Source organism: Mobula hypostoma, chromosome 11 (genome assembly GCF_963921235.1).
Source record: "Mobula hypostoma chromosome 11, sMobHyp1.1, whole genome shotgun sequence".
Lineage (NCBI taxonomy): Eukaryota > Metazoa > Chordata > Chondrichthyes > Myliobatiformes > Myliobatidae > Mobula > Mobula hypostoma.
In genome coordinates this window covers 2,101,075-2,116,721 of record NC_086107.1, presented here as the reverse complement: position 1 = coordinate 2,116,721, position 15,647 = coordinate 2,101,075, and the positions used below count along the sequence as shown (strand labels likewise).

Here is a 15,647-nt window from a genome sequence, read left to right as displayed (position 1 = left end):
GTTTGAATGCTCTCCCCGTGACCACATGGATTTCTTCCAGGTGTTCTGGTTTTCTCCCACATCCCAAAGACACAAGGGTTAGGGTTAGTGAGCTGTGAGCCACACTGGCATGAGAAACATGGTGACACTCGTGGGCTGCCCCCAGCACATCCTCGGACTGTGCTGCTCTTTGACACAAACACTATATGTTTTGATGAACATGTGACAGATAAGGCGATCTAATCTAATTTCTTTTTCTCGCTCCCGATCTTGCATTAGTGTCCTTATGTTTATTGTGTAAGTTTGGTCTAATCACCTTATTAAGGTGACTCTGACTCAGTGGTCAGTCACCTTATGCACAGATACTCCCGTGTTTTGTGTCACTTTATGGACATACAGTCTATGTGTATAAATATATAAGCTATCTCATGTATTTATGCTTCCCGTGTTTTTTTTTACAATGATTGTGTTCTTTATCTAATCGTGATTTTTTTTTGCGCTGCAATGACTCCAGAGAAACAACTACTTTGTTCTCCTTTACACTTGTGTACAGGAAGTGACATTACACCATCTTGAATGGTTTATCTCTCTACAGATGCTGACTGACCTGTTGAGTGTTTTGAACGCTGTTTTAGATTTCCGGCATCGAAGTTGTGTTTTCGTTTAATTTTCACACATTAGTAACCTTGAATCTTATCCATGCTGATTTCAGTTAATGTTTGTCCTTGTCTTGTTAGCATACTGTGCTACTGTAGAAAAGTTAATTTTCAGGCTATTGATATCTAAGTAGTATGCCTGCAACGGTAGACTGGAACTTGACATTGGACCTCTTCACATAGTATTCTGCACGACATACCGCCCAATACCACAGTACATCTTGGTGTAAACCTCAACAGTCGTGTTTACTAGGATCATACCTGATCATACATGATGATTTTGTCGGCCATAGTATACAGCAGGGTGGCCTGCGTGATGAGCTCTTTTTTCGCATCCTTGTTCTTTTCTTTCCGAGCTTGCTGTACATAGTAGGCAGCAAGCGTATCGAGACAGGTCATCTGGTCCTTCTCATGGTCTCGGTAATCCAGGTTCCCATCAATACGAGCAGCCTCCAGCAGCTTGACAAAATCTTCTGTCTTCCCTTGCTTGAAGTACTCCAGCTTTAAGGTATATAAAAAAAGTGTAAAATTTGGGTAAAAGTACTAAAAATGGAAAAACAGCTGGGAAAATTGTACACACAAGAGATCTTATAGATGCTGGAAATCCAGAGCAACACACACAAAAAGTTGGAGGAACTCAGAAAGTCAGGCAGCACTTATGGAAAGGAATAAAGAAAACGGTATCAGGCCAAGATATCGATTTAGCAAGGCATTTGATAAGGTACCCCATGCAATACTTATTGAGAAAGTAAGGAGACATGGGATCCAAGGAGACATTGCTTTGTGGATCCAGAACTAGCTTGCCCACAGAAGGCAAAGAGTGGTTGTAGATGGGTCATATTCTGCATGGAGGCAGATGACCAGTTGTGCCTCAGGGATCTGTTCTGGGACCCCTATTCTTTGCGATTTTTATAAATGACCTGGATGAGGATGTGGAGGGATGGGTTAGTAAATCTGCTGATGACACAAAGGTTGGGGGTGTTGTGGATAGTGTGGTGGGCGGTCAGAGGTGACAGCGGGACATTGATAGGATGCAAAGCTGGGCTGAGAAGTGGCAGATGGAGTTCAACGCAGATAAGTGTGAGGTGGTTCATTTTGGTAGGTCAACTAAGGTGGCAGAATATAGTATTAATCAGCGGTCCCCAAAGCATGTGCTACTGGGCTGCGAGGGAACAATATGAGTCAGCTGCACCTTTCCTCATTCCCTGTCATGCACTGTTGAACTTGAACATAGGGTTGCCAACTGTCCTGTATTTGCTGGGACATCCCATACATTGGGCTAAATTGGTTTGTCCCGTATTTCCCCCCGCTAAGTTAGAGTGTTCCCATGAAACCTTTCGTGCAGAAATAGCATAAAGCGCAGAAGCAATTACCAAAAATCTATACAGGAAAAATTTTTGAGCGTTCCCAGACCCAAAAAATAACCTACCAGATAACACATAAAACCTAGGGGACCATGCACAATTCTGATTTGATGGAGACGGACGAGAGAGTATGGAGGAACATCTGGAAAACTTCTGAAATGCCCTCTTCTACTGTGTGGTAACCGGAATACCCGGAGCAGAAGGCGCCAAAATCCTCGGCTTTGCTTGTTTCAGCGGCTGGGGCAAGGTTGAAGGCGCTCGGGAGGCTGTATCGGAGAGCCTGGTCGGAAGCTCGAAGTTTTCTCACGGATGGACTCGGTGTCAATAGACAATAGGTGCAGAGGTAGACCATTCGGCCCTTCGAGCCTGCACCGCCATTCTGAGATCATGGCTGATCATCTACTATCAATACCCGGTTCCTGCCTGGTCCCCATAACCCTTGATTCCCCTATCCATAAGATACCTATCTAGCTCCTTCTTGAAAGCATCCAGAGAATTGGCCTCCACTGCCTTCTGAGGCAGCGCGTTCCACACCTCCACAACTCTCTGGGAGAAGTTCCTCCTCAACTCTGTCCTAAATGACCTACCCCTTATTCTTAAACCATGCCCTCTGGTACTGGACTCTCCCAGCATCTGGAACATATTTCCTGCCTCTATCTTGTCCAATCCCTTAATAATCTTATATGTCTCAATCAGATCCCCTCTCAATCTCCTTAATTCCAGCGTGTACAAGCCCAGTCTCTCTAACCTCTCTGCGTAAGACAGTCCGGACATTCCAGGAATTAACCTAGTGAACCTACGCTGCACCTCCTCTACAGCCAGGATGTCCTTCCTTTACCCTGGAGACCAAAACTGCACACAATACTCCAGGTGTGGTCTCACCAGGGCCCTGTACAAATGCAAAAGGATTTCCTTGCTCTTGTACTCCATTCCCTTTGTAATAAAGGCCAAAATTCTATTTGCCTTCTTCACTGCCTGCTGCACTTGCTCATTCACCTTCAGAGACTGATGAACAAGTACTCCTAGATCTCTTTGTATTTCTCCCTTACCTAACTCCACACCGTTCAGATAATAATCTGCCTTCCTGTTCTTGCTCCCAAAATGAATAACCTCACACTTAGTCACATTAAACGCCATCTGCCAAGTTTCTGCCCACTCACCCAGCCTACCCAAGTCACCTTGAATTCTCCTAACATCCTCATCACATGTCACACTGCCACCCAGCTTAGTATCATCAGCAAACTTGCTGATGTTATTCACAATGCCTTCCTCTAAATCATTGACGTAAATTGTAAACAGCTGTGGTCCCAATACCGAGCCCTGTGGCACCCCACTAGTCACCACCTGCCATTCCGAGAAACACCCATTCACTGCTACCCTTTGCTTTCTATCTGCCAACCAGTTTTCTATCCATGTCAATATCCTCCCTCCAATGCTATGAGCTCTCATTTTACCCACCAATCTCCTATGTGGTACCTTATCAAATGCCTTCTGAAAGTCAAGGTACGCCACATCCACTGGATCTCCCGCGTCTATCTTCCTGGTTACATCCTCGAGAAACTCCAATAGATCAGTCAAGCGGGATTTGCCCTTGGTAAATCCATGCTGGCTCGGCCCAATCCTATCACTGCTATCAAGATATGCCGCTATTTCATCTTTAATAATGGACTCCAGCATCTTCCCCACTACTGATGTTAGGCTAACAGGGCGATAGTTCTCTGTTTTCTCCCTCCCTCCTTTCTTAAAAAGTGGGATAACATTAGCCATTTGCCAATCCTCAGGAACCGATCCTGAATCTAAGGAACATTGGAAAATGATCACCAATGCATCTGCAGTTTCCAGAGCCACCTCCTTTAGTACCCTAGGATGCAGACCATCTGGACCTGGGGATTTGTTAGCCTTCAGTCCCATCAGTCTACTCATCACTGTTTCCTTCCTAATGTCAATCTGTTTCAGTTCCTCTGTTACCCTATGTCCTTGGCCCATCCGTACATCTGGGAGATTGCTTGTGTCTTCCCTAGTGAAGACAGATCCAAAGTACTTGTTAAATTCGTCTGCCATTTCTCTGTTTCCCATAACAATTTCTCCCAATTCATTCTTCAAGGGCCCAACATTGTTCTCAACTATCTTCCTTCTCTTCACATACCTAAAAAAACTTCTGCTATCCCCTTTACATTCCTAGTTAGCTTGCGTTCATACCTCATTTTTTCTCCCCATATAGCCTTTTTAGTTAAGTTCTGTTGCTCCTTAAAAATTTCCCAATCATCCGTCTTCCCACTCACCTTAGGTCTGTTATACTTCTTTTTTAATGCTATGCTACCTCTGACTTCCTTTGTCAACCACTGTGGCCACTTTCCCCGCTTTGAATCCTTCCTTCTCCGGGGGATGAACTGATTTCGCACCTTGTGCATTATTCCCAAGAATACCTGCCATTGCTGTTCCACTGTCTTTTCTGCTAGGATATCCGACCAGTCAACTTTGGCCAGCTCCTCCCTCATTGCTCCATAGTCTCCTTTGTTCAACTGCAATACTGACACTTCTGATCTGCCCTTATCCCTCTCAACTTGCAGATAAAAACTTATCATATTATGGTCACTACCTCCTAATAGCTCCTTTACTTCAAGATCACTTATCAAATCCTGTTCATTGCACAATACTAAATCCAGAATAGCCTTATCCCTCGTCGACTCTCGTACAAGCTGCTCCAAAAATGCATCCCGTAGGCACTCTACAAACTCCCTATCCTGGGGTCCAGTACCAACCTGATTTTCCCAGTTCACCTGCATGTTGAAATCCCCCATAACTACTGCGACATTTCCTTTGCCACATGCCATTGTTAACACCCTATTCAACTTGCACCCAATATCCATGCTACTGTTTGGGAGCCTGTAGATAACACCTATTAGGGTCTTTTTGCCCTTACTGTTCCTCAGTTCTATCCACACTGACTCTACTTCTCCTGATTCTATGTCCCCCCTTGCAAGGGACTGAATCTCATTCCTCACCAACAGGGCCACCCCACCCCCTCTGCCCACCTTTCTGTCCCTTCGATAGCATGTATACCCTTGTACATTCAATTCCCAGGTCTGATCCCCCTGCAGCCATGTCTCCATTATCCCAACAACATCATAGTTACCCATTCGCACCTGAGCTTCAAGGTCATCCGCCTTATTTCTGACACTTTGCGCATTCAGATATAGAATTTTTAACCCATTTCTCCTCTCTCTGTTTAAATTGCTACCAATTGTGCATAACCCAGCTCCCTGAACTCTCACCGGGCTATAGGCCCCTTGAATTTTGTTGTCCTTCTTAAATTTACTTACTCTTTCTGCACATTTAACTCCATGCTCTGTCAGACCATCCCTCTGCACAGGTATCCTCCTTAACACTCGTTCCACCTCACCTTTCTCTACTTCACACTTAATATTCCGGAACCGTGTAGTCCCCACCTGTCCTTTATACTTCATCTCCCTATCCTCTCTCACATTCTGGATCCCTGCCCCCTGCAAATTTAGTTTAACCCCCCCCAAGCAGCACTAGCAAACTTTCCTGACTTTCCTGTCGGCTGTGGTCAGCTGCTTCCAAGGCATCAGCAAGTTGAGAGGTTTATGACAGGGAGTTTCTCCCTTTTGCCGCCTGCTATCAGGGACTCAGGAGTCGATTGACTTGGGGACTTTTGAGACTTTATTTACTGTGCCCATGGTTTGTTCTTCATCAAATTATGGTATTGCTTTGCACTGCTGTAACTATATGTTATAATTATGTGTTTCTGTCAGTGTTAGTCTTTGGTTTGTCCCGTTTTCTGTGATATCACTCCGGAGAAACATTGTATCATTTTTTAATGCATGTATGCATTTCTAAATGACAATAAAAGAGGACTGAGTGTTCTCACAATCTAAAATAACACTAACATATAGTAAAAGCAGGAATGATATAATAAATACACAGCCTATATAAAGTAGAAATAATGTATGTACAGTATAGTCGGGAAGATTAAGCCAAAACCGATTTGTGGAAAAAAAATCGGCACGTATGCGCATGCGCACACAGGTGCCCACGCAAGGCTTCATGGTCATAGTAGTTTTTCCTGGGGTAAACACAAGTGTCCCGGGATTTGACTGCTACTTTTGTCCCTTATTTGGGAGTGAGAAAGTTGGCTCCCCTAACTGTAAAAGACATGTTGAGGTGAGTATAACCCTACTTGAACAGCGCACCCCCCCCCACCCCGTCCCCGGTTGGCCGGTCCGCAAGAATATTGTCAATATTAAGCCAGTCTGTGGTGCAAAAAAGGTTGGGGACCCCTGGTATTAATGGTAAGACTCTTGACAGTGTGGAGGATCAAAGGGATCTTGGGGTCCGAGTCCATAGGACACTCAAAGCTGCTGAGCAGGTTGACTCTGAGGTTAAGAAGGCATACGATGCATTGGCCTTTATCAATCGTGGGATTGAGTTTAAGAGTCGAGAGGTAATGTTACAGCTGTATAGGACCCTGGTCAGACCCCACTTGGAGTACTGTGCTCAATTCCGGTCGCCTCACTATAGGAAAGACGTGGAAACCATAGAAAGGGTGCAGAGATTTACAAGAATATTGCCTGAATTGGGGAGCATGCCTTATTAGATTAGATTAAACTTTATTGTCATTGTACCGAGTACAGATACAAAGCCAATGAAACACAGTTAGCATTTGACCAGAAATGCAAAGAATAGTGTTATTTACAAAATAACTGTGAATAAAAAGTAAGTGCTACAGCACACAAATATAAAAGTACTGAGACAGTACAATATGGGTGCAATATTGCTTAGCACTGTGATGTGAGGTTCAGCAGGGTCACAGCCTCAGGGAAGAAGCTCTTCCTGTGCCTGCTGGTGCGGGAGCAGAGGCTCCTGTAGTGCCTACCAGATGGGAGGAGAGTAAAAAGTCCATGGTTAGTGTGAGATGCATCCTTGATAATGCTTTTCACCCTGCCCAGGCAGCGTTTATGGTAGATGTTCTCAACAGTGGGCAATTGGGTGCCGATAATCTGCTGGGCAATTTTCACCACATGCTGGACTGCTTTGCGGTCCGATATGGGACAATTGCCATACCACACTGAGATGCAGTTGGTGAGTATGCTGTCAATGGTACAGCGGTAAAAGTCCGTCAGTATCCTGGGACAGAGGTGAGCTTTCTTGATGCTCCGCAGGAAATAAAGGTGCTGTTGCGCCTTTTTGATCAGGATGGAGGAGTTCAGGGACCAGGTGAGATCCTCGGAAATGTGGACACCAAGGAATTTGAAGCTTGATACATGCTCCACTACAGCTCTGTTGATATAGATGGGGATGTGAGTGTGGCTCCTAGCATGCCTGAAGTCCACAATGATCTCCTTGGTTTTCTGGGTGTTAAGGGCCAGGTTGTTGTCGGCACACCACACGGCCAGGTGCTGGACCTCGTCCCTGTCGGCTGTCTCATCATCCCCTCTGATCAGGCCAACCACCGTGGTGTCGTCTGCGAACTTGATTATGGAGTTAGAACCATGTACAGGAACACAGTCATAGGTGAAAAGGGAGTACAGAAGAGGGCTCAGCACACAGCCTTGAGGCACGCCAGTGTTCAGGGTGAGAGTGGAGGAGGAGAGGTTGTCTAACTTAACTGATTAACTTATGAGAATATGTCGAGTGATCTCGGCCTTTTCTCCTTGGAGCAACGGAGGATGAGAGGTGACTTGATAGAAGTGTACAAGATGATGAGCCACATTGATCGTGTGGATAGTCAGAGGCTTTTCCCCAGGGCTGAAATGGCTAGCACGGGAGGGCATAGTTTTAAGGTTCTTGGAAGTAGGTGCAGAGGAGATGTCAGGAGTAAATTTTTTCTGCAGAAACTGGTGAATGTGTGGAATGGGCTGCCGGCGGTGGTGGTGGAGGCGGAAACGATAGGGTCTTTTAAGAGACTCCTGGATGGGTACATGGTGCTTAGAAAAATAGAGGGCTATGGGTAAAGCCTAGGTAGTTCTAGGGTAGCAACATGTTTGGCACAGCTTTGTGGGCCGAAGGGCCTGTATTGTGTTGTATGTTTTCTATGTTTCTATGACCCTTCATCAGGACTGAAAAGAAGGAAGAGGCCAGAGTAAGGTGGTGGTGGTTGGGGGGGGGGGGGCAAGCGTGCGGGGATGGAAAGAAGGAGAATGAAGTAAGAAGCTGGGAGGTGATAGGTGGAAAAGGCAAAGGGCAGACGAAGAAGGAACCTGATATGCGAGGAGAGAGGACCATGGGAGAAAGGGAAAGAGGAGGGGCATCAGAGGGAGGTGATAGGCAGAGTGAGGAGAAGAGGAATTCAATTTGTGCCATTCAGTGGATCTCATTTCATTTTTTTCCCTTTCAGGTGATCACTGCACATTTCTTTGCATTAAATTTCATCAGTAACGTGTCAATCATTGATCCATCAACATCCACAGGTCTACCCCGGGTTATGATCAGCCTGTACAACAAGATCGACTAATTGGGAGACTGGCGGTATTGATCTGACAGCTGCTACAAGGCTGCAGGGCTGTGATGGGGGATTTTCACAAACCTTCTCTCCTTACCACCTGTCCACACATCAAGCTACAACTGTACTCGCTGAAGTTTAGAAAAATGAGGGGGATCTCATTGAAACCTTGGCCTAGAGTGGATGTTTCCTATAGTGGGGGAAATCTGGGACCAGAGATCACAGCTTTATAAGAGAAAGACATTCATTTAGAACAGGGATGAGGTGGTTGATGGGTTCTTGATTAGTCCAGGTATCATGGGTTATGGCGAGAAGGCAGATGAATGAGTTGAGAAGGATAATAAATCAGCTGTGATGAAATGGCAGCGTAGACTAGATGGGATGAATGGCCTAATTCTGCTCTTGTGTCATATGGCTAACCAGGGACTTGGTGGAGCCAAGCAGACCTGGGTGGACAAAACAAAATCACTTGCTCACTCACTGAGTAAGTGAGACTGGGGACTGTCGATCCCGCACCTGTTCACTCTTCCATCATAACCACGTATTCTTTGATTTTGCACTCATGAACAACTGTCAGGACCAAAACCCTGCTGTTAACTGGGGGCTGCCTGTCATTTTACAACACCATACACTTATTCTTTCCGATCACTGGTGCACATTGATACCGTTTCCCATTTCGGCAAGGAAGAGTAAACTGCGTACCGCCAAGGCCATCCATATGTGAAGCTGGGTGTGCTCCTGTTTGAGGATACTGATGACTTCATCTCCCTCCGGTAACTGATCAAAATCAAGTTCGATGACCTACACATCACAAGAAAACACAAGTTAGATAAAAGGGATTTCATTTGGCTGCCCTACAGAGCAGAGACTCAATCACTGCAGTGCTAGATCACTTGATTGAGAGGATAGAGTGAGAGAGGCAGCAGACAGGGAAGGGAATGAGTGTTGAGTATTTGGAGTGAGGGGATCATGTGCAAGAGGGCACTAGGGAACAGAACAAGGTGAGAAGAGTGAACAAGTGGGGAAGGAGATAGAGGTGTCAATAGGAAGGAAAAGGACCCGGTTACGACCCAATCAGCATCTCAACACTGGTTCCATCTGCGGCACTTGTCCCTCGCGTCCCCAGCCGCTCCACCTCCTCAGCCCTCGGCCCCCAGTCCCAGTCACCACCGCCACCCCTGTTTCCGATCCCCACCCTTCAGCTCCCATCGGGACCCCAGTCCATGACCCCCTCCTGCCTCAACTGGACCCCTGTCAGTGGCCCCCCCGCCCCATTGGGACCCCAATCTGTGACCCCCTCCTGCTCTATCGGGACCCTGGTCCGTGACCGCCCCCCCCAGCCCCATCGGGACCCCGGTCAGTGACCCCCCCCCACCGGGACCCCGGTCCATGACCCCCTCCTGCCTCAACTGGACCCCTGTCAGTGGCCCCCACCCCATCGGGACCCTGGTCCGTAACCCCTCACCATCCCATCGGGACCCCAGTCCATGGCCCCTTCCGCCTCAACTGGACCCCTATCAGTGGCCCCCCCCGCCCCATCGGCACCCCACTCTGTGACCCCCTCCCGCTCTATCGGAACTCCGGTCCGTGAACCTCCCCCCCAGCCCCATCGGGACCCCGGTCCATGACCCCCTCCCGCCTCAACTGGACCCCTGTCAGTGGGCCCCCCTCCGCCCCACCGGGACCCCGGTCAGTGACCCCCCCCCCTACCGCCCCACCGGGACCCCGGTCCATGACCCCCTCCCGCCTCAACTGGACCCCTGTCAGTGGGCCCCCCCCGCCCCACCGGGACCCCGGTCAGTGACCCCCCCCTACCGCCCCACCGGGACCCCGGTCCATGACCCCCTCCCGCCTCAACTGGACCCCTGTCCTTCTCCCCCCCCCACCTGCCCCACCAGGACCCCAGTCCGTGTCTCCCCCACCCCCACCCCCGCCCTATCAGGACCCCATTCTCTGTCCCCCCCCCCGCCCTATCGGGACCCCTGTCCGTGTCCCCCACCCCACCGGCCCCCGGTCCGTGTCTCCCCCCGACCCCATCGGGACCCCAGTCCGTGTCTCCCACCCCCCCCGCCCTATCGTGTCCCCATCCCGGTTAACCCCCTCATCCCGATCGCGTCTCCGCTCCCCGCACCTCATCCGTGTCCCTCAGCGGGATCTCGATGGATCCGCGCGACAACATCCCGAGGCCTCGCGCCGCTCCCGCTCGGCCACTGACCCCTGCAGCCCCGCCTCCTCGCAACACTTCCGGGGCACGGCTCGAACGTACGCCTGAGAGGAACGAAAATTCTGAAGGGGCGGTGCTGGACAGCCTATGGGTGGAGAGAGGGCAAGACAACCAATGGGAGGGGGAGGTGTGCTGGCCAATGGGAAGGGGAATACGGCTCCACAGCCAATAGAAAGGTGAGAAGGCAGGACAGCCAATGGAACTAGGAGAGGGTTTGAACAGGCATGGAAGTGGGAGAGGTGCTAGACTGCCAATGGAAGGTTGGGCCAGGAGCTAGACAGCCAATGGGAGGGGAAGGAAAGAGCGGCTGATAGCCAGCGGAACGGGAGAGCGATTGGACAGAAAATGGAAGTGGAAGAAAGGCTGAACAACCAATAGGGCAGGGGTGAGGCTGAACAGCCAATGGGCAGGGGAGAGCAGTCCAGCCAACGAGAGAGGGGAGAGGAGGTGCGTCCAATAGGAGAGGGGAACGGGAGTGAGCGGTGAAACCAGACCGGAGAGGCGCAGAGGGCAGACACCCAAAGGAGGAGAGTAGCTACAGAGAAAGTGCAATGCAGCAAATAAATATTTTTGCAAGATCATAGCCATGTAGATAGCTCAGAATTTAATACCATCATTCCTACAGTCCTGATTGAGAAGTTACAGGAACTGGGCCTCTGTACCTCCCTCTGCAATTACATCTCGACTTCCTAACTGGAAGACCACAGTCTGTGTGGATTGGTGATAACATATCCTCCTCGCTGATGATGAACACTGGCACACCTTAGGGGTGTTTGGTTAGCCCACTGCTCTACTCTCTATATACACGTGACTTTGTGGCTAGGCATAGCTCACATGCCATCTACAAATTTGCTGATGATACAAACATTGTTGGTAGAATCTCAGATGGTGACGAGAGGGCGTACAGGAGTGAGATATGCCAACTAGTGGAGTGGTGTCACAGCAACAACCTAGAACTCAACGTCAGTAAGACTAAAGAGCTGATTGTGGACTTCAGGAAGGGTAAGACGAAGCAACATATACCAATCCTCATTGAAGGATCAGAAGTGGAGAGAGTGAGCAGTTTCAAGTTTCTGGGTGTCAAGATTTCTGAGGATCTAACCTGGTCCCAGCATATTGATGTAGTCATAAAGAAGACAAGACAGCGACTATACTTAATTAGGAGTTTGAAGAGATTTGGAATGTCAACAAATACACTCAAAAACTTCTATAGATGTACCGTGGAAAGCATTTGACAGGCTGCATCACTGTCTGGTATGGAGGGGCTACTGCACAGGACCGAAAGAAGCTGCAGAGGGTTGTAAATTTAGTCGCCTCCATCTTGTACCCAGGACATCTTCAAGGAGCGGTGTCTCAGAAAGGCAGCATCCATTATTAAGGACCTCCAGCACCCAGGGCATGCCCTTTTCTCACTGTTACCATCAGGTAGGGATTAAGCATAGAAACATAGAAAACCTACAGCACAATACAGGCCCTTTGGCCCACAAAGTTGTGCCGAACATGTACCTACTTAGAAATTACTAGGCTTATCCATAGCCTTCTATTTTTCTAAGCTCCATGTACCTATCCTAAAGTTTCTTAAAAGACCCTATCTTATCCGCCTCCACCACCGCTGCTGGCAGCCCATTCCACGTACTCACCACTCTCTGCGTAAAAAATTACTCCTGACATCCCCTCTGTACCTACTTCCCAGCACCTTAAACCTGTGTCCTCTTGTGGCAACCATTTCAGCCCTGGGAAATAGCCCTCTCACTATCCTCACGATCAATGTCTCTCATCATCTTATACACCTCTATCAGGTCACCTCTCATCCTCCATCGTTCCAAGGAGAAAAGGCCGAGTTCACTGAACCTATTCTCATAAGGCGTGCTTCCCAATCCAGGCAACATCTTTGTAAATCTCCTCTGCACCCTTTCTATGGTTTCATAGAAACATAGAAACATAGAAAATAGGTGCAGGAGTAGGCCATTCGGCCCTTCGAGCCTGCACCGCCATTTATTATGATCATGGCTGATCATCCAACTCAGAACCCCACCCCAGCCTTCCCTCCATACCCCCTGACCCCCGTAGCCACAAGGGCCATATCTAACTCCCTCTTCTCTGCTGTGGCATCATCCAGTACTTTTCTTAATTTACTTTCAGTTGCAGGGGACGTGGCATGCAAATGGTGGATGTATCTCCAATCAAGTTGTAGTTGTAAATATAGCCAATGAACTGGCCTCAACTGTTCCCTGTGGCAGAGAATTCCACAGATTCACCACTCTCTGTGTGAAGAAGTTTTTCCTAATCTCGGTCCTAAAAGGCTTCCCCTCTATCCTCAAACTGTGGCCCCTCGTTCTGGACTTCCTCAACATCGGGAACAATCTTCCTGCATCTAGCCTGTCCAATCCCTTTAGGATTTTATACGTTTCAATCAGATTCCCCCTCAATCTTCTAAATTCCAACGAGTACAAGCCCAGTTCATCCAGTTTTTCTTCACATGAAAGTCCTGCCATCCCAGGAATCAATCTGGTGAACCTTCTTTGTACTCCCTCTATGGCAAGGATGTCTTTCCTCAGATTAGGGGACCAAAACTGCACACAATACTCCAGGTGTGGTCTCACCAAGGCCTTGTACAACTGCAGTAGTACCTCCCTGCTCCTGTACTCGAATCCTCTCGCTATAAATGCCAGCATACCATTCGCCTTTTTCACCGCCTGCTGTACCTGCATGCCCACTTTCAATGACTGGTGTATAATGACACCCAGGTCTCGTTGCACCTCCCCTTTTCCTAATCGGCCACCATTCAGATAATAATCTGTTTTCCTCTTTTTGCCACCAAAGTGGATAACTTCACATTTATCCACATTAAATTGCATCTGCCATGAATTTGCCCACTCACCCAACCTATCCGAGTCACCCTGCCACCCAGCTTTGTGTCATCCGCAAACTTGGAGATGCTGCATTTAATTCCCTCATCCAAGTCATTAATATATATTGTAAACAACTGGGGTCCCAGCACTGAGCCTTGCGGTACCCCACTAGTCACCGCCTGCCATTCTGAAAAGGTCCCGTTTATTCCCACTCTTTGCTTCCTGTCTATTAACCAATTCTCCACCCACACCAATACCTTACCCCCAATACCGTTTCCACATCCTTCCTGTAGTGAGTACTCCAAGTGGGGTCCCACCAGGGTCCTATGTAGCTGCAATGTTACCCCGGCTCCTAAGTTCAACTCCATGATTGATGAAGGCCAATACACCGTATACGTTCTTAACCACAGCCTCATTATCATCATGTCATCAGCAGCACAAGGGGTCTCAACACACACAACCATGATATTTCACGATCAGGAATGCCTACCGTTTGGAAATCTGATCACTTGGCTGTCCTCCTCCAACCTGCATACAAGCAGAGGCTAAGAGCAAGGCTGCAGAGATGAGGACAACAAAGAGGTGGTCGCGGCAGGCAGAGGAGTGCTTCGAGTTGGTGGACTGGGCCTTGTTCAAGGCCTGATCAGAGGATCTGAATGAATATGGCAAGGTGGTCACAGACTTTATAAAGTCAGTTATAGGTGAGTGTGTCCCCACACAAGTCATTTAGGGTCTTCTGCAACCAGGAGTCCTGAAGAAACCATGAGATGGACAGTCTGTGGGGGGCCAGAGCAGTGGTGTGCAGGTCTGGCGACCAGGAGATACGATCTCCGGAAAGCTATCTCACATGCCAAGTGCCAATTCCAGACTAAACTTGAATCAGTGAAGGATGCTCGGCAGCAGTGGCAGGACTTGAATACTATCACATTCTGCAGAGTGAAACCAAGAGCCATAGGTGACAGCAAGGTTTCACTCCCAGATGAGCACAACACCTTGTGTGATTGCTTTGCCTGTTAAAACATGAAGGCTGCTTCATGAACTCCCGCAGCCCACGATGACCCAGTGATTTCAGTCTCTGAGGGTGACGTGAGAGCATCCTCCAGGAGGGTGGACCCACAGAAAGCATCTGGCTATCGTCAAGTGGCATTTACATTAACTGTGCTGAAGAGTTTTGAGAGGTTGGCAATGAAATGTATAAGCCCCTGCCTGAGAAGTGACTTGGATTCACTCCAATTGGCCTACCGGAGCAACAAGTCAACAGCAGATGCCATTTCATTGGCTCCGCACTCAACCCTGGAACATCTGGACTGAAGATGCACACATCAGGATGCTCTCCGTTGACTATAATTCTTCATTCACTATCACCCCTCAAAACTAATCAATAAGCTTCAAGACTTTGGTTTCAATACTTCCTTGTGTAACTGGTCCTCAATTTCCTCACTTGCAGACCCCGGCAAGTTCAGATTGGCAACAACATCTCCTCCACAATCTCCATCAGCACAGGTGCACACAACGCTGTGTGCTCAGTCCCCTGCTCTCCTCACTTTACACTTACGACTATGAGGCTAAGCACAGCTGGAATGCCATACTTAAGTTGCTGACAACATCCCCGTTGTAGGGCGAATCAAAGGTGGTGATAAATCAGCATATAGGAAGGAGACTGAAAATCTGCCTGTGTGTTGCCACAACAGCCTTGGAAGTATCAGTAAGACTAAAGAGCTGATTATTGACTTCAGGAGGTGGAAACCAGAGGTCCATGAGCCAGTCCTCTCTGGGGGATCAGAAAGGGAGAGGGTCAGCAACTCTAATTTCCTCGGTGCTGTTATTTTGGAGGACCTGTCCTTGGTCCAGTATGTAAGTGAGATTACAAAGAAAGCATGGCAGTGGCTCTGCTTCCTTAGGAGCTTGTGAAGATTTGGCATGACATCTAAATTAGATGTAAATAGATGTGTGGTGGATAGTACAGTATCTTCGTTGGCTGCATCATGGCCTGAAATAGAAACACCAATGCCCTTGAATAGAAAATCCTACAAAAAGTAGTAGATACAGCCCAACCCATCACAGGTAGAGCCCTCCCACCATTGAGCACATTTGTATGGAGAACCATCG

The 15,647-nt window shown here is 48.3% G+C and overlaps 2 protein-coding genes across 2 annotated transcripts in view; one reads left to right on the top strand and one right to left on the bottom strand.

Moving 5' to 3' along the window:
- ctr9 (CTR9 homolog, Paf1/RNA polymerase II complex component) overlaps positions 1-10,717 on the bottom strand; it is a 105,678-nt gene extending 94,961 nt beyond the window's left edge. The window contains exons 1-3 of the mRNA XM_063061570.1: positions 10,594-10,717; positions 9,165-9,263; positions 897-1,136 (exon numbers count right to left, since the gene is read on the bottom strand). Coding sequence (XP_062917640.1) covers positions 897-1,136; positions 9,165-9,263; positions 10,594-10,641 — 387 coding nt within the window. The 5' untranslated portion in view covers positions 10,642-10,717. The remainder of the gene's footprint in view (positions 1-896; positions 1,137-9,164; positions 9,264-10,593) is intronic.
- Positions 10,718-13,365: 2,648 nt separating this feature from the next.
- LOC134354191 (uncharacterized) overlaps positions 13,366-15,647 on the top strand; it is a 48,201-nt gene continuing 45,919 nt past the window's right edge. Inside the window, exon 1 of the mRNA XM_063063085.1 lies at positions 13,366-15,392. Within this exon, the coding sequence (XP_062919155.1) occupies positions 15,295-15,392 (98 nt within the window). The 5' untranslated portion in view covers positions 13,366-15,294. The remainder of the gene's footprint in view (positions 15,393-15,647) is intronic.